Genomic DNA, 22,138 nt, shown 5'->3' on the forward strand with positions numbered 1-22,138 from the left:
TCCGGTTCGTTCCGGATCCGTCTCGTTGGGAACGTATCGAGCGTGTGAATCGGGTTAAGCTGATTGCGGAACGGCGACGCCGTGTTTGAGGAAGGGTTGGCTTGCGAAGCATTCTTCGGTTCGGTTTGATGGCTGTGAAGACCTCGTTCAATGAAGCTTGGGTTTCGTTTAGTAAAGTAGGGTACGGTAAAAAGTGTAAGACCCGGGTCGGGTAAAGTTTCTATCTTAATTGGTAGTTTGAATTAATTTTCAAACCTGGGTCTGGCGAAGGATCGTGGGCGTGAGGAATCCGCCGTTCTCTCCTACGGACGGGTGGTTCGATTGAGGTTCGGTAGGAATGCTAAACAGAGGGTGATGTGTGTGTGTGTGGGGGGGGGGAGTTTGTTTCGGTTGTATCACCGAAAGTTTCCTTATCTACCCACCGCAATCAGCTCTTGCATGTCAATTAATGTCATGCCTCAAGTGCGGCGCTCGAACAAAAACCCAACCGATCTTTACCCGTAGAATGTCGTACATGCGAACTCGGGTCTATGCTCTTTGCGCTGCTCCACGGCACCGGGTCCGTAAACTGGAATACCAAGGATGGTAGAGATTGTCGAGCACTTCACAGCTGCAGTGTCGACAGCAAGGCGCGCTTGCTAGCTTAAGATGTCTCGGTGGTTCACTGCTGTAAAACAATTCAGCAACATGAGTTATCTAAGCCAACAACTAAACTTAACCTCTCGTTCATCGGCCAGACCGGCCCTATCAGCGGCGTGCAAACTGTCCACCCGAAATGCGTACTACAGTGCCAAGCGTAGTGAAATTAATTTATCGCATCGCAAGCGCCCAATTAAAGTGAATTCCAAGTGACATTTGCAAACGGGCGACGATTGCCGGTCGCTCCGCATGAAACAAGAGCCGCGGAGAGCTACGGACTTGAGAGACAGGATAATGAAATAAGGCGTAAAGGTTGCTCGGTTTCAAGGCGAACAATTTTAAACGATACTCGTTGGCCCACAAAGTTCAAACGTTAAGCTCAGGCACGGCGAAAAGAATGTGGCGACAAAATGTGTGTGTCTTGTTAGCAGGCAAATATTACTGGAAAAGAATTTGTACGTCTCTCCTTCACACTCCCAGCTTGAGCATGTCATGTAACCGTTGCTGTAATTGCTTCAATTAGTAGAACCTCAAAACAGACCGGCTATCGTTCGGTGTACCTGAGTTATTGCTTGCGTGAAATACTATCGCAGAAAAGAAGAAAGGCACAAGCCAGACCGGCTTGTAAGCATCGGTTTCATCATCATCAACGGCACTTTCTAGCAGCAATTATTTCTTCCCTCCGGATCCTTATCCGAATGCACCGTCGTCCGAAGCATCGTTTGAAGTTCTCACATCACCTTAAGATCTCGCGGCAGCTACGGTTGGGGCTATGGAATATTAAGATCCGATTACGGATTCCCAGTACAAGTGGGACTGGCTTGCGGGAACTTGTTTGAAGTCGTTCGTTCGTTCGTTTTCCCTCGCTTGTGTGGTGCTCATTTTCTCGAACCAATGCCAATGATATTGGCGCAAAACTTTCAGCGCGTTGAATGGATCGCATAATCTCACCAAGCAAACGATTCCGATTTACCCCTTTGAAAACTTCCAAGTATTGGGTAGTAATGTGACTCGTTAAGAGTGGCGTGCTGATGGTGTGCGTCGGTTCTTCGAAACGATTGATGAATTGGTGTATGTTTTCTTATAATTTAACACATCAAGGAAATTTGTAAGACTATTTCTGAGATTGAATTCTTTAAGAGTAGCATTACGGAAAGCCTATTCTTTTCTAAGAAACGAAAATACAAAAAAGTTGTAAAAATTATTGTACATTTTTACAAAAAAAAGAATAAAAGGTACGTAGCATCCTATACAACTTCTATCAAACGGAATAAGGAAAACGGTTTTCAATTTAGCTCAACTATACTTCAAAATCAATTAAAACGTTGCAAACAATGCATTTTTGTTCGTTTCTGCCTTACCCTGACCCGGGTCCGAGCACACTTTGCCGGTCAGTCAACGAGGCAAAGTCAGCTTCCGGACATATTTTACTGTCATTGAAAATAATTCCTCGAAGCAGACGCAAGCAAGCAAAAATCTGCAACAAAAACCGAAATTCAGCGAGTAAAAGAATTACTCAGCGCGAATGAAAAACGGGAAAAGAGCGAAAAGAAAGTAACGCCGACCGGCCAACATCCAACTAACCCGGGGGGCCCGTTGTGCCCGATGATAAAAAGCTATTAAGTGCCTTGGATTTGCTTCCGATGGTAAGCTTTTCTTTTTGTTGTTGCTTCTTTTCTCCTTCTTACTTCGCTTCGCTTGCTGGCCGTGTACATCGTACAGTTCGTTGTTTTACATCCGTTCCTCGAACCACCCGACCCGCTGCCGTGCTGTTGGGCAAGGAAATCTATTTTGTTTTCCCCCACCTACCATGCCAGCTTGCTGGAGGGCATGGAACGCCCTCGCACGTACCCACGTTCCGATGTGAGTTCGTTTTCTGAAAAAGCGTTTATTTGGCTCGGTCGGTTCGTTTCCTGCTGTCTAGGAGTGACGCGTCTGGAGTGACTGTTTCCTCTTCGGAGTCAGCTTTCTCATCGTCCATCTCGACGTATTTCAATCTCTCCCGGTTCTCCACGAGAGAACGGGACCCAGCAGGCACACAGCAAGCAACATATTTGAATAAACATGTTGTTCCGCAGCTGCTTCGGGGGCCGTGAGAGTGTGAGCTTGAAAAATAGCACTTTCATCTTGAAATGAAAATTTATTTCATGCCCTTAGTAACATTTCACCGCCAATCCCACCGACTGGGTGGGACGCCGGTCGCAGGACGCGCTTTGCAATCATTAATTTTGCCCCTGATTTATACCGTTTTGTCAGTGAGTGTAAAGCGTGTCCGTAGCAACCACGGTTCATCTCCGAAATGTTCCGGCTTACGCATTCCCAGTGCCCGAAAACGGAGTGAAGCGGAAAAGTGGCTGTGAACGTCTCTCGCCGGCTGAAAGAATGGTGAAAAAACCCACCGTGTTCTTGCGTGAAAGATTCGGAAATCTTACGAAAGGAAAACGAGGCTGATAAAATTGAATGGTGGTGGAAAGCGAGACGGGAAAAATCGTGCCTTAGGTCATTATGTGAAACAAACACATTCTTAGCGTTGGCTCAGCGTAAATGGGACGTAAGTGCAAAAAAAAAAAAATGCATGCTCTGCAAAACAATGTGCCAAAGGTTTTTTGTGAGTGTGTTGGCATTTGTTTGCCCATAATATGTTGCTGTGAGATTCTAGATTTTTTTTTCGTTCGTTAAATTTTCGCTTAAGAACAAGCTTTTTTTTTGCTGAGTACAAAGCAAAATGCGTAACAAACGAAGCATACAAAAAATTAACTCTCCAACAATGGCCGCGGGACAAGGGTAGAAATCATACAGACGGATAAAAAAGAATTTTAACATGAAATACCCTCGAAAGCAGACGAGTGGATCGAGAAAATAAGCCTAGACTAAACTAATCCACCAACAACGCCCAACACACACACACACAGCCAAAAACTGTAGCTATTTGAAGGAGCAAGATGAACAGCTGGATAAACGAAACGCGTAACTTCTTATGGCTGAAATTAAATAGAAATGAAACGCATTTGAGTTGCGTACCGACACAGCTTTTCAAACGTAAAATCGCTCGTTCACCTTTTTCAGATGGTTCCTTTTTCCTTCTTGCTTTCAGCGTTCCCACAAATTTTCCCAACGGACTGACCACCACCGTGACCATGGTCGCGAATAACTTTCCACTAAAATCTAATAAATTATACAAATTAATTCCAACAAAAATGCTGGCCCGATCCCGAACTGAAATGTTGGCCGGGGTCAAAATCCACTCGTGCCACTACGTGCTGACGCAATAGAAACACGTGCTGAGCAGAGCGCCTTGTCGCTGGCGGGCAGCAGTGGAAGAAAAGTTAAATTTCGTAGCAAACGGGACCCGATCGGGAGGGGAGCGCGCAATGTAAGAACAATCATCTTTCATGCACATTTTTTGTTTTGTGTGCCTCTGCTCCCGTCAGGTCCGTGCGAAATCATTACAGGCTCATTTGCCTGTAAATGGTTTGGGCCATTTTTCTTTTGCGGCGCTGACGTGGACGAGTGACGAGGCTTTAATTTATTCCAATCACTGCTGGTGTGCAACCTTGAACTATGGACTTGGTAAAAGAAGGTTGGTCCCGTAAGATGATGATGATGATGATGATGATGATGAAGGTTCATTACATCTGGTTGTTGCATTCGAAGTTAACATGTAAAGCACCTACCAAATGCAGCTGAAGTGAGTAATGGAATGTGTCACGATTACTAAATCACCAACATTGAATGCAAAGAAGTTTGATAAATTTAATTTATTATCAATTCATGCTCATTCTTAAATTAGAAAAAGGTTTATTTGAATCATGAATAATTCATAACTAAATTATTTCCAATAAAAAAAAACTGAGCTAGGTTGGGGGCCAGAAAGTCAGCAATGGAGAATCATAGAATAAATGGTAAAAACAATATTTATCCTTTTTCAAAATTTGTAGTTTTATAACAAAAATCCAGTACCAACTGCATTACAATGCAAACTTTGCAGGGATTTTTGCCAACGTTCACAAAAGCATGTTGGTTGAACTCCTTGAACGTGTAACGTTAAAAGGTCACCTATTAAATAAATGCATCGTCAAGGCTGGCAAGCTTGGGATACACCATCCTCCCCAAACGGTTCCTTTCTTTCAGCTTCGAGCTGTATTGAAATATACATCTCAAAGGCAACAGCCAGTTCTAAAGAATGATGATGGCGCTGATCTCACTTCATTCTCCTGTATAGGTTCGAGAGGGTTGGGGTCAGCTTAAGGATACTTTAAGGATTGTTTCTTCTTTTTTTATTCATAAAGGACGACCAGGCCGTATTGCTTAGGGATTACTTTGTTTAATGTACAACATTTATAAATATGAATATTCTTTCAACGGAACGTTTAAGGGTACTCCATCGATCCATGGCTTTTAAGGCGTGAGCGCCACGGTGGCATTAAGTTTCTATTTCAGTAATAGTTCTGAAGACTTGCGTCCTCACGTCATCTTCACTCTCGTCGCTTGAAATGTAAACGGACGGTTAAATCCATGCTTCCAGTCTATGGACTTTCCCTTCTCCATAGCTGCAAGTATCTGACGGATATTTGCCAGATCATATCTGGTTAACTGGTTACACACAGGCCGACAATATTCTAGGCTCGGATTGAGCTAGTGGTACACAGAAAACTATAGCACAATTTACATTCAATGTTCTTGTGGTAGCTAAAGTAAAACAATCTGAAAAAGCTCTCAAATTTTCCCAGTTTTTTGGCAACTAATGGACATGTACCAGCGTAATCACATGGAAAATCAGGATATTTTGTCGCCTTTTCCACAATCCCAAAAAGACTGGGGGTTGCCAAATAAACAGTTTTGGTGGTATCAGCAAGTCTAGTAAGTTTTAGATTACCTTCATGATCTAGAAGATCATTAAGTCGGGAAGAAGACGAATGATTTTCTTCTTATCAAAAATAATACGAAAAATTTATAATAAAAAACCTAATTTCACAAAGTTTTAAGCCTTTTTGATCCTTAAATTTGGGAATGAGGTCAATCGTCATCAGCATTTACACCATAAACAAAACTACGAATAGAATATGTGTTTATATAATTATAAACTATTATATTATGTAATTTTATTTGATTATGTATTGTCAGGATTAGAATACATCTTATCGATAAAATTCACGTTTAATATTGAAATCTAACTTTGGCTCGTCATTCTATCGACCACAAAAAGGGAAAATAATACCAAGAAGTGGCTCTAAGTGATCCAACGGAGCTAAAATATTTCGTGTATCTTGGAGATGTACAACAACATTTTTTATGCTGTTGGCAGTTCTAATGTAGCTGTCATAAATTTTTTATTAAAATTTTATTTTTGCCATGAGTACATCAAATCGGGTGTGGCTGGAATTGCTTTTGAGTACAGTTTTCCCTTTGCCAGCTAGGGCTGTTGCGAACCAACGAAAATAAAAAAGCTTGACAGAAGTGTAATGCCTCTGACTCTAAGCTAAAATGCAAATTTTTATCGATTTTTAATTACAGAAGATTTTTTTTTAGGTTTTGACTGTTCGAGAACCATAATCACCACTATTTTTTCATTCATTATTTTCACGTTTTGTAAATGAAAAACTATTACAATTCCATCTAAAAAGTACGCTTGCAAAACTTTGTAACGAAACGATGCCAACCAAAACATATAATCAATTGCACAACCTTGTTACATCCCCAGAAAAAAATTAACACAAAATCACGATTTAACTTGTGTACAAGCTTATTGACTACACCGTCATTGTCCTCGATTTATGCAACCAAAAACAGCAGCAAAAACCAAAAAAAAAACGGTCCGTGCTTGTTGGTCATCGACTGGAGCCAAAGCGAAGCTGAACTTTTCTCTCCTCCAATAACATTCCCAGCACGTGTTTTTGGCGTGGCTTTGCTTCTGCACATTTTCGCTGCCACTTTTCACCTCACGAAGCCTTACACAACCGTAGACCCTGGGAGCCGGTTTTCTTGGTGGTAGTTTTTGGCTACATTTAATAAAGCGTTCATGATTATTTATGAGTGGTCAGATTGTATCCGCTAGTAATTAGGTTTTGTGCCGTTTCTTTTTTGTTTGCTGTCTTCATCAATTGTGATGTGAAGCTATTCACCGGCACAGACATAACGACACACACACACCGTCGGTACGTGCTTCGTAATGCGATGCCGCAGAACAGGGGGCAGAATCTTATGCCTGGCTAGTACATTATGAGTGCTGCAGGATTCGAGATATTATTTTCGCCTCTTTACTGGCACACCGCTTCCCTCCCTCGGTCTCATAAACCCAAGATTGTTTCGCTGTATTCAATTACTTCGTCTAGTTTTCGTCCCTCCGTGGAATATGACAATTTACTTCGGTACATCGGGCTGCCCGACGTGTATGCCAATGCACGCGATGTAATCGGAGCGAAACCGAAACTTCGCTCAATGGCGTTTGCATGCATGTGGGAAGAAAATAAACTACAAACGGTGTTCTGATCATCCTCCCGGTACCACACTCTAGAAATGAAATGAAAAAACTTTTGCTGCTGCCGAGGATCATTGCAGCGTTGGTTGTCCGCATCAGCTAGTACATAAATCTTCGGCTACATTTCAGGGCTACAGTGGGTTTCGGTAGCACGGTAGCAAAAATTACAGCGGATCACGCCAGAAACGTGATTCGAATATTTTTATCCGTTACGCTCGGAGTGAAACGATTCTGGTACGTAACCCCACCACTGTACTTTCATATGCTTTCGAGCATCAATTTGACGCATTTGCTTCTGTTTACCCTATACCAGTATGCTGGTGTGTTTGACGGGGGATTTTTATTTTGTATTCGTCTGCTTGGAAGCAATTAAAACTTTCACTTTTCATTCACTTTGCTCCATTTGGAGCCAGATTCGGTATGATCATGTGTCTGACATGTGTTTTTTTTTTGTTGTGTCTCTTCCTTTTTCCCTCTCTTTGCAGATGATCGTCGCACCGAGGCCGATAGATAGAGTCAGCAATCAAACAACAGCACACTCATCACCACTAAAAAGCACCCGAACGTGCAGTGACAGAAGAACAAAAACCAAAGAGAAAAAAATGCATTTTCCACAAGACCGAAGGGGTGCGTCAAGTGCCACGAGAGAAAAAAAAGGAGTCCCGAGTGCCGCGGATCCGACACTAAAACACACAAAACACAACGGAACCATTCAAATCGACAACTGCTAACGACATGAACGACATAGCATTTGGTTTTTCGTGATGACAGCAACTAGCTCACCGTTTCGCTAACTGCGGACGATTTAAATCCCCGGCAATAACCCCCGTCACCTGAATTTCACGGTTTTTTTTTTTTTTCGTTTCAAATTGAAGGAGGATTTTTTTTACATATTCTCACAGAGCTTTCCATTCGTACACTAATTGGGTACCATTGAAAGGCAGTGAAGCACACGCAAACAAAAGGTTAGACTGCAAGGAACATAATGAACTGTACGCTTTGAAAGCATTCGCACACTCTATCACGCTACGGCAAGCAAAAAACGTGACATCGCGATCGGACAAGGATTCGATTTGATTCACGATTTGAAACTGTGGTGATGAATTTGTGTGAATTTTTCTTTTTTAACTGAGCCACCAGCACAACCAGTGTTTAGCAAAGCAATTGGCAAGCTTTTAGAAAGTGTATCGTTTTGTACAAACCCTCAAATTGTATTTGAAAGGCGTGAAGCATAAAACTGGGAATTGTTCGTTAGATGTTGTGAGCGTTAACGGTTTGTTGTTGTGCGTGTAAAAGCTCACAAAGTTTTTTCGTGTTTGTATTCCTTTTTTTGGGCCGTGAAAGATTAAATATTAAAGATTATTTTGGGAAAATCTTCTCAATTAAAATTATGACAATATTCGTTTAACCCTACACTTTAATTCCTTTTAGTTAAAATATGTATTTCGTTCACGGCTTTCACCGCATTCACCGAACATAACTTCAACACCTTGAAGATGATTGGCATTCATTCATGCCGTAAACTTTTGTTCCCTTTTACAGCGTGACACACACACACTCCATCGTGTAGTGCGAAACTGGATCGGAATTGTGTACGTTTGCTACAGCACGCGACTCACGCACAGTTCAATGCAGCGTGTGTGTGTTTGTGTTTTCTGTGTAAATGTGTATGACTAGTGCGAAAAAATTTCACAGTGCGAAACAACGGAATGGTTGCGAATGCGACAGAAGATGCTCCCCGGCGAGCTGCCATCTATCAACGGCAGTATGGTGCGTCAGCCCTTGTATTGTGGTGAGCCACATTCGCTTCTCGCTAGTGTACGGTGTGTGTGAAGATCATTTCAAAGATCCTGTGCCGGATTACGACGTGGTGTAGTGCAATCTATTGAGTGTGTTTGTGTATGTGTGTGTGTGTCTGTGTGGGGGGGTGGGTGTACCGGTAGTTGTGGGTGTTTTCGTGTGTGCATGTGTGTCGGGTTCGGGAGGGTGAAAAGAGTGTGGCGAAGTGATTGCCAGTGTGTAAAGTGAGCGCTGTGCTTGGGAGGTTCATCGAGGCCCTGCTTGTGTGGCTGTTGATAACGGAGGTCACGGGGTCAGTGCACTGTGCGGTGTGGTAAAGGTGTGTCAGGTTGTTGCTACGATGGAATTACGGCACAAGTTCGCCTCAATAGTTAGGCTAATGCTGTTGCTGATGGTTGGCGGTGGCAAGTGGGTGCAGGTGAAAAGCGAAGGATTCAAAGCAGGTATGAAACAGGGGTTTTTCTTTTACATGATTAATTATCCTGATTTAAATAAGTATTTTAACACAATTATTTCCATGCGTTGAAATTCGAAACACACAAGGGTACTTTTTTCTAACTGGCAGTAAAATGCAACAACTAGAATGAACTAACAACAAATCAGCAGTTGAAAGTATGTGGTAAAATCGTGGTAAAAATATCCACTTGCAACACCTTTGTTAATGTAGTCTAGTCTAGTCTAGAAACTAGTTTAAAAAATAATTATAACGATAACTCCATTTCAAATAATGTTTACGCCTATGTGTATGCAATGCGCTTGACGCTCTTTTAACGCACTCCGTGTACGAATATGGAAAAATAAAATGACATCGGCTGAATGTGATTTGATCCTTTTGTGTTTCAAAATTTGAAAAACTGAACTAGTTTATGATGCTTTTGGGTTCATTTCAAAAGTATTAATCAATTTATTTAAGCGTCGTCGTAGCTAAAGGACCCTCTGGACCATACCTTTCATATTATGACTTCTTAGAAATCCTTACTGAGCGGTAAAACCTTCCGGAAGGGACTGGACCGGATATCTGATGTAGTTACCCTGATGATACGCTTTTTAGTAATAAACAATTTGCTGCAAATGTTTTAATGCTTCCACATTATGTACCAATATTTTATTCAACACACTGTTACTCGCGACGTAAAACCGTTCCTTCCGGCATTTTCCGTTCCCTTACCTGTCTGCCCCACCAGAGCAGAAGGCGTACCGTAATAGTAAAACATTGATTTATAAATTTATGTCAATGTTGCATTTTGCACTCGACCCAACTATGCATATTTCATCGTCACAGCGAGGCAGTTGTGCGAAATGGAAGCAAATTTGCAACCGGAGCTACAATTTGCCTAATGGGCAGTCATTTGCTGGCCATTTTTCTTCCAAACCATTTCCAGTGGTTGGGAGCGGTGGGTGGGCACGCCCAAACGTTGCCCGAACGATTTACCATCTGAGACGAGCAGTAACTGGTGCTGGAACGCGCGCGCGCGCTGAGGATTGTATTGATAGATTGGCTAACAAAATACACAAGCTGCGCGATTGTTGACCGAACTTTTCGATCCGTTAGCATTGATTGGTTTGCCTTTTTTTTTTCGATCGACTGTGCGTGTGGCTTTACTTTTTCTTTCCGTTCATTTCGCAGCTTTCGGAACGTCGTAATAAAGCTGTTATGAATATTAAAATCGTCCTAAATCCGACGATACCATCAACTGGTCACTGAAAGAAACGAACAAAATATGACAAATCTTTTTCGAAATCCGTTTCAATTATTTCTCCATGTCTGGACGATTGTTTGCCCTGCAGTGGTAGTGGAAGAAATGCTTGGAATCACCAAAAGCATCGAACTTTGCTAAAGGTTCTACAGACAGTGGATTTATTTTTTCGATAGAAAATTGTCTTCCATTTTCACCCTCAGACACGTGCCGGCATTCCTCCACTGCCAGCAACCAATGCAAACAATCTCGGAATTCGATAAACAAAACTTTTGCACCCTCCTTCGTTTCGCGTGCGTCACCGTGCTATCAAAACGACAAAAAAAGGGCCATCACCTCATGAATATCGTTATTTTCACGACGCGAAAATCCCTTTCTTTGGGGCACAGGCTTTCCCGTTGCCCTGTTCGGGTCGATAATTGATTTCGATAAGCGAAATGGATATTTTTGCTGCGGCTCGGTCGATTTCCCTGATATTGACATTTGTGTTTTACGCTAGGCACGTGAGCGCGAGCGAGAACGGTCCACTGACGGTTCGAGGCTGACTGTGACGGTTTCCGCAAAAGGTCGGCCAATGTTTTGTGAGGCTTTGCTTTCGTGTGTTGTGGTGTGGTGACGTTGCAAGCCAAAAGACGAATCTCAACGCCACGAAAATACGCACACGATGAAGCTGTTTGGTGGGGTATATATGGGGAGAGCCCTGGACTGGTCCCGTTCGGGTTGGTTTTGCTTGCTTCTCCCGTTTTGTTGTTGTTTATTCAAGCTTCAAAATAAGGAGCAATGTAGGTAAAAAGTAGGAAGCGTGGGGGAAAACAGAACCATGGGGCAGTTGCCCCATGGAGACGCCTGGTCGTTCAGCTACATTTCTCCCATGACGGCTTTTTCGATGTAGTGGAGGTGCGGGTTGGAGCCGGCGTCTCTAAGCTTTATTGGTTTATGTTTTTCTTACACCCAACAGCACCTGCTGCTCTTATTATGCCATGCCTTACGGATACGCACACCGGAGCGATGGTTGCACTCTCTCGACTTCGAACCACACAGCTAATGCACCTTAGAGGATTGAAGGCTTTTGCTTCATTTTTTTATTTTGTTCGAATAAATACCACCAGATCAAAGAGTACACCCTGGGCGCACTTTACACATTTGCTGGCTGGTTGTTTTTCCTTCCAACTAACCGAAACCGGCTTCGGCTTCAAAGCTACAGAGGAATGATTTACTTCCCCTAAAATCAAGCATTTTTCGATGAAATGTGGTTGGTTTTATGGCTACGGGACTTTACAGCGTGCTTTGTACCGAGTCTCACCTCAGGGATAAAATCACAATGGTGAGGTTGTTTATCTTATCGTTTTGAAATTTGTAGGTTTTTTTTCGTTTTTTATTCATGAAGAGAAGCCGTTGCGAAGTAAAAGTTTTTTTTTGGCAATACAAAAATGAATGTAAATTGACCGAAGTGTTTTGTATTCCTTGTACACCAAAAACTTAGCTTAGCCCCCTGATTTGCTGTACTGTGATGAGCAACTGTTTGGTACCGTTGTTCGAAAAAGGGAGCTCTTTGCTAGCAGCACATCTCACTAACTGGAACGCAGGCGAAACCATGATGATCATTTAATCAAACTGCTATCGTTGTTGATTGAGTGTTTTTCTTATTGTAATAAAAGAATGTGGTAGATGGGGAAATGTATGGAATAACATAAGCGACGAATTTTGAAGCGCATGAATGGGAAGCTAACAAAGACATTAAAAAATATTTAAAATCATATTTATTTCTACAGAAGTCATCTTGCGCTACTTGCACTCATGTACGATTTTTAAAACCATTATATTTGTCGAGGAACATATTTTTCCTCGATATTTATTATACAAATATGTAAATATTCTCCTCTTGTTCTCTTATTGAATTATATGTAGGAATTTTACATGCGCTAAAACAATCAAATATTTTTAAAATATGTGTTTTATTATTCTCTACCACTTGCTTCAGTTTTAGCTATATTTCTAGTTACATTTTACTGTCCCAAACAAGTATTCGTATAGTAACGTTAAGACCTTTATTACTACGCATTGAATCATGTGGCTTCGGATTTGTGTAGTACGATTCGAAAAACGGATCAAATATTTGTAAACGTTGTAGCAAGAAGCTCAAATTAAGTATTCAAAGATCCTGGTAAAAACATATCTCTAGAATGAAGCCCTAACCGTTTTTCTTTGGTTTTAACCAAAGAAAGAATTAAAAAAAATTTAACACACAAGTAAACGCTGCATAAAAGTTTATTTTGGTGAAGGAAATAAAATCACCTTACCTTTTCGTACCTTTTCATTTGAAGTTGAAACCCTTCCCTTGGAAACTCCAAGTATGATATGCTCTGGAATATTTGCTTTTTTCTTTATTGATTATAATAAAAGTACAAACAAATCAAACTTAGACTTTACTCAATAAAAATTAAAAATAGATTCGCTAAGGAAGGATATTGTATTTTTGTGTCAAATAATTTCTTTAACCTAAACGAAATTTTTCACCGTTTTCCGTCAATACATTAGTCTCTTCGTGTGCAACAACCCTTTTTGCTATAACACCAGTCTTTGCACGACTTAGTCCACTTCTTATGCCCATGTCTGGCCTGGACATTACACATTACGTTCGTTTGGAAAGAGTGGATACTTGAGCTACCACCACCACCACCACCACGACTTTCGGACTGCAACAGTGCACGTTCCACAGTACAGCACAGCAATATTCATTCAATTATCCCCCCTTTTTTGCCAAACGAACCCGGTCAATGGGTGTGAAAAGCTAGGAAACCATACCAGTGCAGCGACGGCGTGTACCGGGAACAAAACGGTACCCAACCCAAGCCAACAAAAGACCACCGGGAAAATGCGGGAAAATCCGAAAGCTGAACAAGTCATGCACTTAGGGTCAATGTCACTTTATTACCCTCATAAACACGTCCTTGTGTACTGGGGGAGCATTTTACAGGCGGGTACCGTTAAGGTACGTTCCCGTGCACCGTGTTGCAATGGTATAAGCTTTCAATTAAGTAAACCCGACAGTAGATGAAGCTTATTATCGCTGGTAAGTTGTGCTCTCACTTTTTTTCAACAGCAGCAGCGACGTGCCTTCTTTGACGGTAGGTGAGCGTCTTTTCAGCGCATCTGTTGACGAGACATCTGGAGTGGTTGAGTTGTTGCGAGGGAAGGAAAAAAAAGGACAAAGCGTTTCCCAGCTAAGTACATCATGCAATTCAGTATTGTGTGTGTTCTTTGGGTTTTGCTTCACCAAAAACACACTGACTCAAGCACCATGAATGGAGAGAAACACTGTCGACTCATCGTGTTACACATATATGAATCACGGGGTTGAGCTGATCGGGCCAGAGACACACCTTCCAAGCTGCGTTATCACAGTCAACCGAGTGACAGTGTTTTGTCGATTGAGGTTCCATGTTTCTGCTTTTTTTGCGTCCACTCGCCAACCTTTTCGAGGGTAAGGTTGAGTACCCGAAAACGGATAAGAGGCTTTCGTCTCGGTGGCCAGTTCAAGATAAACATTTTATAGACCGCTGGGGCTACGATACATGTGACAATTTGGTGACACAGGGATGTGTAGTTTTTGCTTTCGTCGTTGTTCGCTCACACCCTCCTTCGTGTGTCATCGAATGGGCAATTGAGTCGCATAAAAAAGTCAGTCTTGGTGTAAGCGCATTACATGTAGGGTGCTATAAACAACAACAAAAAACACCATATCCAAAACATAAAAACACATTTTCTGCGATGACGAACGCGTCGGAAAGCGAAAAGGTGATGAAAGGTTTATACACAAGCCTCGCAAGGAAGCAAGCGAAAGAAGAAAATATAAACAGCAAAGACTCTCGTAAGTAATGTTTATGTATCGTTCGTCTTGCTTTCCATCTGCAGCACCACTCAACATCCTTTGATGTGTTCACGTATCCTTTGCTTCCCGCAGATGGCTAGCGGCTTTATCTACCACGCTCGCATTGCAACGTTCGTCAGGTCCTCGGAAGCAAAAGCTTCGCCAACATTTGGTCGGTGGACTATCCGGTTTGTTGTTTTTACTTTCGGTGACCCTTGACGGAAGAAGAGGTTCTCTTCGGTGCGAATGCGAGCGTGTGCTTAGCTACCCGTAGGGTATCTTCCACCAGCCTATCCACGCTGCAAGGATGTCCTTCAAGCAGGGAGCATTTTTTATGTATTTATTTCAACTGCTTCTAAGAAATTGGCGGCAAACGAGAGGACTTGCCTGGTCTCGCGACGCATGCTTTCTTACATGAATTTTTCACACGTATTCATGCACGTGACATTTGACGCTTCGAGAGCGGCGGTGCTTTGTCTAGGGTGAGCCAACACTCTGAACGGCGTCTTGCCTAAACGTTGCGAGTGGATCCTCCGTTTGGTGAAAGATTAATATCGAATTTGTTATACATTTATAGAAGGCACGCTGGCACTTATTGGAAAGCGATAATATTCACATAAACTTTCCACCTAGCAGCAACAGCTGTAGCGCTTGGATAGCCAATGTTATTAATGGGGATAGCTTTTGATGTGGTCGGAAAGGAGGAAAAAAAAAACGATGGCTTTTAATGGCATGGACGTTTGGGTTGCTAATGTTTGACCAGTTTCCATTGGACTTTGATCGGTGTTACTGCATGACACGCTTAACGTATTATTTATACGTGATGAACAAATATTGTGTTTACCTTAACCGCTGTAAACACACTGATAATTGTGATTGTTTGAACCCGAAAGAATGGATAATATTAGCATAATGAAGTTAGTTTGCAGAGTAAATTAAATTATAGTTTAAAGCCAAACTAAAACACATGCAAAGAACAATGATAAAATTGTTCGCAAACGTTGTAAAACATTGCTAAGAAACAGGTCAGAAACACGACGCTTCCTCAATCAATATTCAGGAAAAAAAAACATTTAAACCACTTACATAAACATTCAAGCTATGTGACACCCATAAAGTACAGAAACCACACAGAAAGCTAGCTCAGCAAAACCAATCCAGGCCGAGGCAGGTGTTATGTTGATGCGCACATATGAAACCCATAAACAATTGCAACAGTAAACAATCAGTGCAAGTGAATATGATCTAATGTGTATCGGTAACCAAAGCAAGAACCTTTGACACACTCAGTTGATTTATTTGAATACAGGAAACCAAGAACCCTAAACAGACGCTAGCTTCAGAATACCTTTTTTCATAAATGACGGCCGTATTGCTTACAAACAACTTAAAAGTACGATAGTCCTTTCATCTTTGCTGCGAGACATTTCCTTCTCCGAGCAGTGAAAGGGCACCAAATCCCGGGTGTGCTGGGTTCAGCAACCATAATTAATGTAAAACCAACTACAAAACTGGGTGTAAATAAATAATAAGACCACCAGCCGAGAGGATTAAGCTCGCGGAGTTCATCTGGATCAGTAAGATCAGTCGAAAGTCCGATTGCTGGGGACTTCTTCTTCCCTACCACAATATGTTTTTCAATCTGAATATTAACTTGCTAGTTTGTTTGCTAATTTGTTTGCAATTAGAAAACTATTTAAGCAAATTCAATAGTAAGGTGTTTAGTAAAAAGAGCCTCTTTCGAATTATTTAAAGCATTATAAAGAACGAGACTACAAGGCCAATCTTTCTTCTTGACTAAACGGCCCTGTAGGTTATGCTGGCCATCGAATGACTTACTAGACTTGAACGGTATAGATGGAATTTAAATCCCGAATGCTGTATCGAAGGAGTCTCATGATTATTGTTTGTAAAGAATCATATAACCCATGATATCAGACATCCTGAATCCGTTTCACAAAAGAAATCAAATAAAAAATTACCATTGGGAGTTACGCTAAAAATGTTATATTTTTTAACGAAAAACTTTAGCAAAATAAAGTTCGTGTAGCAGGCAGTTTTAGTTCTTTTTTATACTTGTCATTTAATTATAGTACTTTATTTAAATTTATTTGTCTTCCTTCATGTTTGTACTGAAAACTTTGCAGATGTGCAGCCCAAAACAATCAAACATATTCGATTTGATGTTGCTTTAACAAACAGTTGCTATAACCGGATAGTTTAAAATAAATCCACCCGGTTTCCCTGCACCAGTGTATTTTTTATTAAATCACAAAGAAAACTTAACAGCGGTGTATTGATTTTCCACCATCCGCTTTTAGCCTTTCTGATGCAAACAAGGCCTCCGAAAATCGTAATTCTTCCTGCTCTATTTGAACCACCATTTTACCTTTGCGCACACACACCGCCAAACAAAACCAAGGTATCTAGGGACAGCTTTTTAGGGTATGCGCGGTTGATGGCGTAGAATAATTTATTCGAACACTGTCGGGTCGGCGCGAAAGCCTTCCGTTCACTTCAGCGCACTACCACTCCTTCTAAAGCTGATCGATGATTGAAGCTTCGCATTGAACGGGACAAACGTTCCCTTAGGGAGGAAGAGGCCAAACGAAGAAGAGAGAGAGAGAGAGAAAGAGAGAGCGAGAGAGAAAGAAAACAAAAACCACGCAGTGTACAAGGGTACGCATATTTTCCTACGCTTTATCCGCACTCAGGTGGAAATTGAAAGCAAACAGCATTTTTCCACTCTATAGGGCCTCCCGGTAAATGTTGATCAACCTAGCGAACGCTACTGTGGACAGAAAGAAAACGACAAACACTTCAACTGGCTGGGCCGAACGCGAAGGACAGCGTGCAGTGAGAGTTTTGGGAAGGGAATCCCATGTCTGTTCAGCTGAAATCCCATTTGCACTCCCGCGCGCACACACACACACACACACACACACCCACTCATCCACCGCTGTGGCTCACCATTGACAATCTCTAGCGCAGACACAATTTCCGGGATCAGCCTTTTTGACACGCTTTTCCAAAATTAGAAGTTGGAGCGCGAATGTGGTTCGGTAGAATTTTTCGCCCCAAAGATCGAATGTATCAATGCGAGGTGGAAAGTGTAGGAGAAAACGAAAGCACGAGGGCCATAACATTAAATATTGTTCCGCGCTGGTTGTTGAAGACCCTTTCGATCCCTTTTGCTGTGGTGACAAATTCCACAACCTTTACGCGATACCAGGCACAGGCAGTGAACCTCGATCAAAGTGCGTTGATTTTGGGATTATCTTGAACTTTCGTTCACTTTCTAGAGGGAGGGAAAAACTTTACCCGGTGTGATGCATTAATCGTTCGATTCAATTATGTCGTCAGCGTAATCATTAACCATGCCACGTTTTAGAGGGGAAGGTTTTCGAGGAAAATATGATAAATTGTACGAGTTGAAAATGTATCAATTTAACTCTATGACAAATGGTTTTTGGAATACAAGGTAAGGTAACATTACTTGTTTAATCAAACCTGAATTTTATAAATTTAACGAAAAAATATAGAATGAGATGGATGGATAATTTCTTTCCGTCAAGACAAATATTTTTCCGGCTCTATTAAATTGTTTTGTAAATTTCATGATAACCATTTTTTTTTTGCTTTCTTTAATTATCTTTTAAAAAGACTTCCACAAAGTGTTTTAACATTCAAGGAAACTAAGGGGGATTATACAAAAATTCCCAGGAAAATCTGTCAGCAGCATTTCCGTGGAAAATCAACGATAAATCGACCATGCTGAGCCGATTGGGTTGTTCCTCATACCGTTGGATGTGTGTTTGAACCACCTATCTTTGTATGGAATATCCCAACCAGATCAATCTGCCACCGCCCAATTATGACGGAGAGTCCTTTATTTCCGTCCGATCGGGGCATGCTGCATACCGTTCGATGCGTCTTTGGGCCGTACATTGTTGTTTTAGCATAACTTGAACAAATTTCTCTGCCACATTTTTTGCAGTTTTTGTCTTATTGAGATCAATGTTTAATGATCATTAAAATAGTAAATGAAGAGAAAGTTAGTTGTAAATCGGACAGCATGGCTTCGCAAGGATAAAAAAGTCTCAAACTTATCAAACTTCGATTCAATGCTTTAATGGCCCAATTTCCGTTTCGCTTAATTTTCTTTTGTACTTAATTTAAAAAAAAGTTTTTTGGCCCTTTTCCTGTTATATTCATTTAAGGCTCTTTAACAGTGTTTTGCTTTCAGCAAATTTTTGTGATTGTTGGTCACTTTTTTCCAATCTATCGTCATTTGAAATTCCTCATTGAAATTCTTGTAGTTTGCTTTATACTTTTTCGTTAACTAGCTTGAAGTAGTTACTTCTTTGAGTTTAATTCAGTTTGTGAATAATAACAGCGTAGCGAGTGATCTGAGCTGGAAGAAAGCATTGGTTGTACCACTTTCGAAGTTGGGTTTTTTATTGCAATTTACTGCAAACTGGACATTAATACAACAGTTTATGTGAATAAATAAAAGTTGAATTCGTGTTTACACTGTGTATAAGTATATACAGAGTTTGCTATGAGCGTATCGCAAGGATAGTATTATCATGTTTCTCTCTGTCGTTGGTATGAATATCTGATTTGTATCTTCAGCATCATCATCTTCGTCAGCGATCATTTGACTCGATCTTTGATCGAACACTTGCAAAAGGAAACGCCACCATCCAGCCGACGACAAAGCACTCATTAGCGAACATTTCCATTCATCTCTCGCTTCATCCGAAAGGTATTTTCTCACCCGGCACCGGTACGTACGGAACAAATCCCGGATGCAATCGCATTAGTGTTTATTCATTGCTTCCGCCATAAGCGCAGATTAAACATCCGCCCGAAGCAATGGGTCCGAATAAATTACGCAAAACTATCCTTTCGGCTTTTCCTCCCCGAGATCAGGTCAGATCGCAAGCGTACAGGTGAAACTTTTTCCTAACGGTCACATAACACTTGCGCTGCGGAGAAGCACGTTTGTGCGATAATTTATTTAAATATGCTCTTAACGCCACACACGTCAGCGCTCGGCTCCAAGTACTTCGGCCAAATCTTAGTACACCAGTAGGACGGAATGTCAAACTCTCGTTGAAACCATGGTAACTCGTTGGTGCAGATAAAACCTTAAACAATCACCACGCCTCGTGTAGTGTGCTCAGTGAGGTATGGTTTGAAGCGTAGGACACAAGGCGCCATGACAACCGCAACGCTACGTCAGTCTGTGGTTATATAATTATTTACTCACTCCTTGCACGAATTTCCTTTGCGCGTTTCCTCACAATCACACTCACACACACTCACTCACCCAGTCGCACAAAGCATCAAAGTGCGGTTTATCGCAGACAAACATGGCGTGGCTTCGTCGCCGAGTGTTTGACGGCAGCTGGTGCTAAATTGAAGCTCATTATTTTCATTCACTTCAAGGAGCATTCTAATTTCCCCACTGTGCAGTACCCGCCGGCCGGAAAAACGAACCGGATTTCCACAATCACAGGCACACGGTTCACGTGCCAACTAGGTCTAAAGGGAGGTGGTTTGTGAGATGAAACGCATTACGCTCACCAGATTCGCACACCGTGCAGAACCCGGAACCCTCTGACAAATGGCGGTTGGCGAGTTTCTCGGCTTAGAGTCCTACTGTACCCAGCATGTGCGTTTTCTCAAGCTGTTTGATGTGACTAGCTTCAGCTTGAAGGAATGCTCGAAAGAGAGAACAGGCAGAGAGATATAGAGAGAGAAAGAGGGAGAGAGAGAAAGGACTGGAAAGGACATAACTAGGTGCATAATGAAACAGCACAGCCCTAAAACGGCGCTCTAAAGATTTTCCTACCGGACAAGCTTAACTGAGCCACGTGAACCGTTGCAAATAAGATGGCTGCTGTGTGAAATAAATCGATCGAGCACGCGATACAGTCACTGCTCCAAAGTATGGCGTTGAGTAAATATTTAATTTCTAATACATTTAAAATTCCACTAAAACTGCAACGATGCTGGTGAACGTTTATTGCATCATAACTGTGCCTCTTTTGGTGGGTTTCCCAATACACTCTGAAACTGTTGAAGCCCCATTCATGGACACGGAAAACTTTATTCTGGTGATGTTCGGTGTCGGAACACGCCAAATTACTCCAGCTAAATGACGGTCATGATGAAGATGTACGACGGGATGACCTGAATGAGGATCAAGTAGAGGAGGCTTATCCGGAAGGTTTTTTCCCCCGAGAGCCGGCAAGCGTAGCGTACCCCAACAAAAACCCAACAAACGCGGCAGACTCGTGCCGTAGAGAATGCAAACCTACTCGAAACTAACCCCAACCCTGCACGGGCGCCAAAAGAACAGCAAATGTACACACCGAAAGACGAAAGTCTTTAACAATTCAACGAACATCGTATCTTCATTATCAGCCTGTCCTGGCTCCGACCGCTCTGCCCCTTTGCAATATATTCCTGCAAGAGGATGGCCCATGGCAAGGAAACCGTAGATGAAGCCTACCTTTTTCCATTGGACCCGCCGCTGAGAAAATGGGCCCGAGCAGAAGAAAATAAATCAAAAACTTTTGATACACTACACTTTTCACTAACTAGTGCCGGGGATGCTAGCAACGGGGGCGCACACCAACTAGTGATTGGGGCCCGGTGCAGAGAAAGGGCGGCAGCTAACGAAACTGGAGGCGCGTTGTCTGTGTGGCAAGTTGTTCTTAATCTCATCGTCAAGATTTTTGGGCCAAAGATTTGAGCAGGTTTTTCCACCCCTGGTACCGATGCGCAGGCACCTGTCCGATGCCTTGAAGGATAGAGTCTTGTTATGTTGGAGTTTGTTGGAATGTTGGTAAAAACTGACAGGATTGGGACGGAAATTTCACGTGCTTGCTCACTGGTAACTATGGTGTATGGGAAAAGGCCTTGGAAGAGAGCGATAGTTTTCCCGAGTGAAACAACACCCACCCGAAAACTTTAGGTATTTACGGAACGTTTGCAAGTAGTTTTGAATGTGTTTGGGGGATGTGATGGCTTTAAACAGGGACTGACGGTACGGTAGGTTCTTATCATCCATCAAAAATGAATCTCATCAGCAGACGGGATGTTGGTTTGTCATGTGAAATATTTCGGTGTTACATTTTTACTCAACCAGTAAAATACAGTTTCCATAATTGACCGAATATGTATAACATATAATTAGTCAATGGATGACACTATAATTGGCAGGAATATCGGAAAGGAGTCAAACACTGAAGCATAGCGACCAATTATTTAAAAAAGGCTCATTTTTCTTTTTTTTTCATTTCAATACAACTGAATGGCCGTGTTGCTAAAACTTTAGTTAAGGTTTTTATTTAAACCAAAATAGCGTTCCTTAAAATCGGAAAGAAAGAAACATTAGAGCAAATAATATAGTATGATGGATATTACGGAATTGGGAGACATTTCCTTCTCCAAAACGTATCCAATCGCTTAACGCTATTCCGTCATTTAAAGTCTGTTCAGTGTGGAGAAACACCTCTTATCTTGGGTGTACTCAGCAGCATCGTTGTTGCTTAGTAGTCCGCAAGTGAAGTCTTGTACATATCGAGGATCTTAATCGTGTCCACAACCGTTGCTCCACATACATCTTACCTCTATATG

The 22,138-nt window shown here is 41.8% G+C and overlaps 4 protein-coding genes across 5 annotated transcripts in view; 2 read left to right on the forward strand and 2 right to left on the reverse strand.

The window, feature by feature from the left end:
• The window catches only part of LOC126558833 (uncharacterized), a 284,233-nt gene that overhangs the window by 247,896 nt on the left and 14,199 nt on the right, over positions 1 to 22,138 (reverse strand). The gene's annotated exons all lie outside the window — the stretch shown is intronic.
• Positions 1 to 22,138, reverse strand: part of LOC126556713 (mucin-5AC) — a 469,299-nt gene that overhangs the window by 218,423 nt on the left and 228,738 nt on the right. The window lies entirely within an intron of this gene.
• Positions 1 to 22,138, forward strand: part of LOC126559387 (histone H3.3A) — a 244,656-nt gene that overhangs the window by 8,872 nt on the left and 213,646 nt on the right. The window lies entirely within an intron of this gene.
• The window catches only part of LOC126556958 (hemicentin-1), a 186,995-nt gene continuing 174,082 nt past the window's right edge, over positions 9,226 to 22,138 (forward strand). For both annotated transcript variants that reach the window (XM_050212538.1, XM_050212539.1), the window contains exon 1: positions 9,226 to 9,360. In XM_050212538.1, the coding sequence (XP_050068495.1) occupies positions 9,258 to 9,360 (103 nt within the window). In that variant the 5' untranslated portion in view covers positions 9,226 to 9,257. The remainder of the gene's footprint in view (positions 9,361 to 22,138) is intronic.

The sequence above is a fragment of the Anopheles maculipalpis genome, chromosome 2RL (genome assembly GCF_943734695.1).
Source record: "Anopheles maculipalpis chromosome 2RL, idAnoMacuDA_375_x, whole genome shotgun sequence".
In the NCBI taxonomy this organism is placed as follows: domain Eukaryota; kingdom Metazoa; phylum Arthropoda; class Insecta; order Diptera; family Culicidae; genus Anopheles; species Anopheles maculipalpis.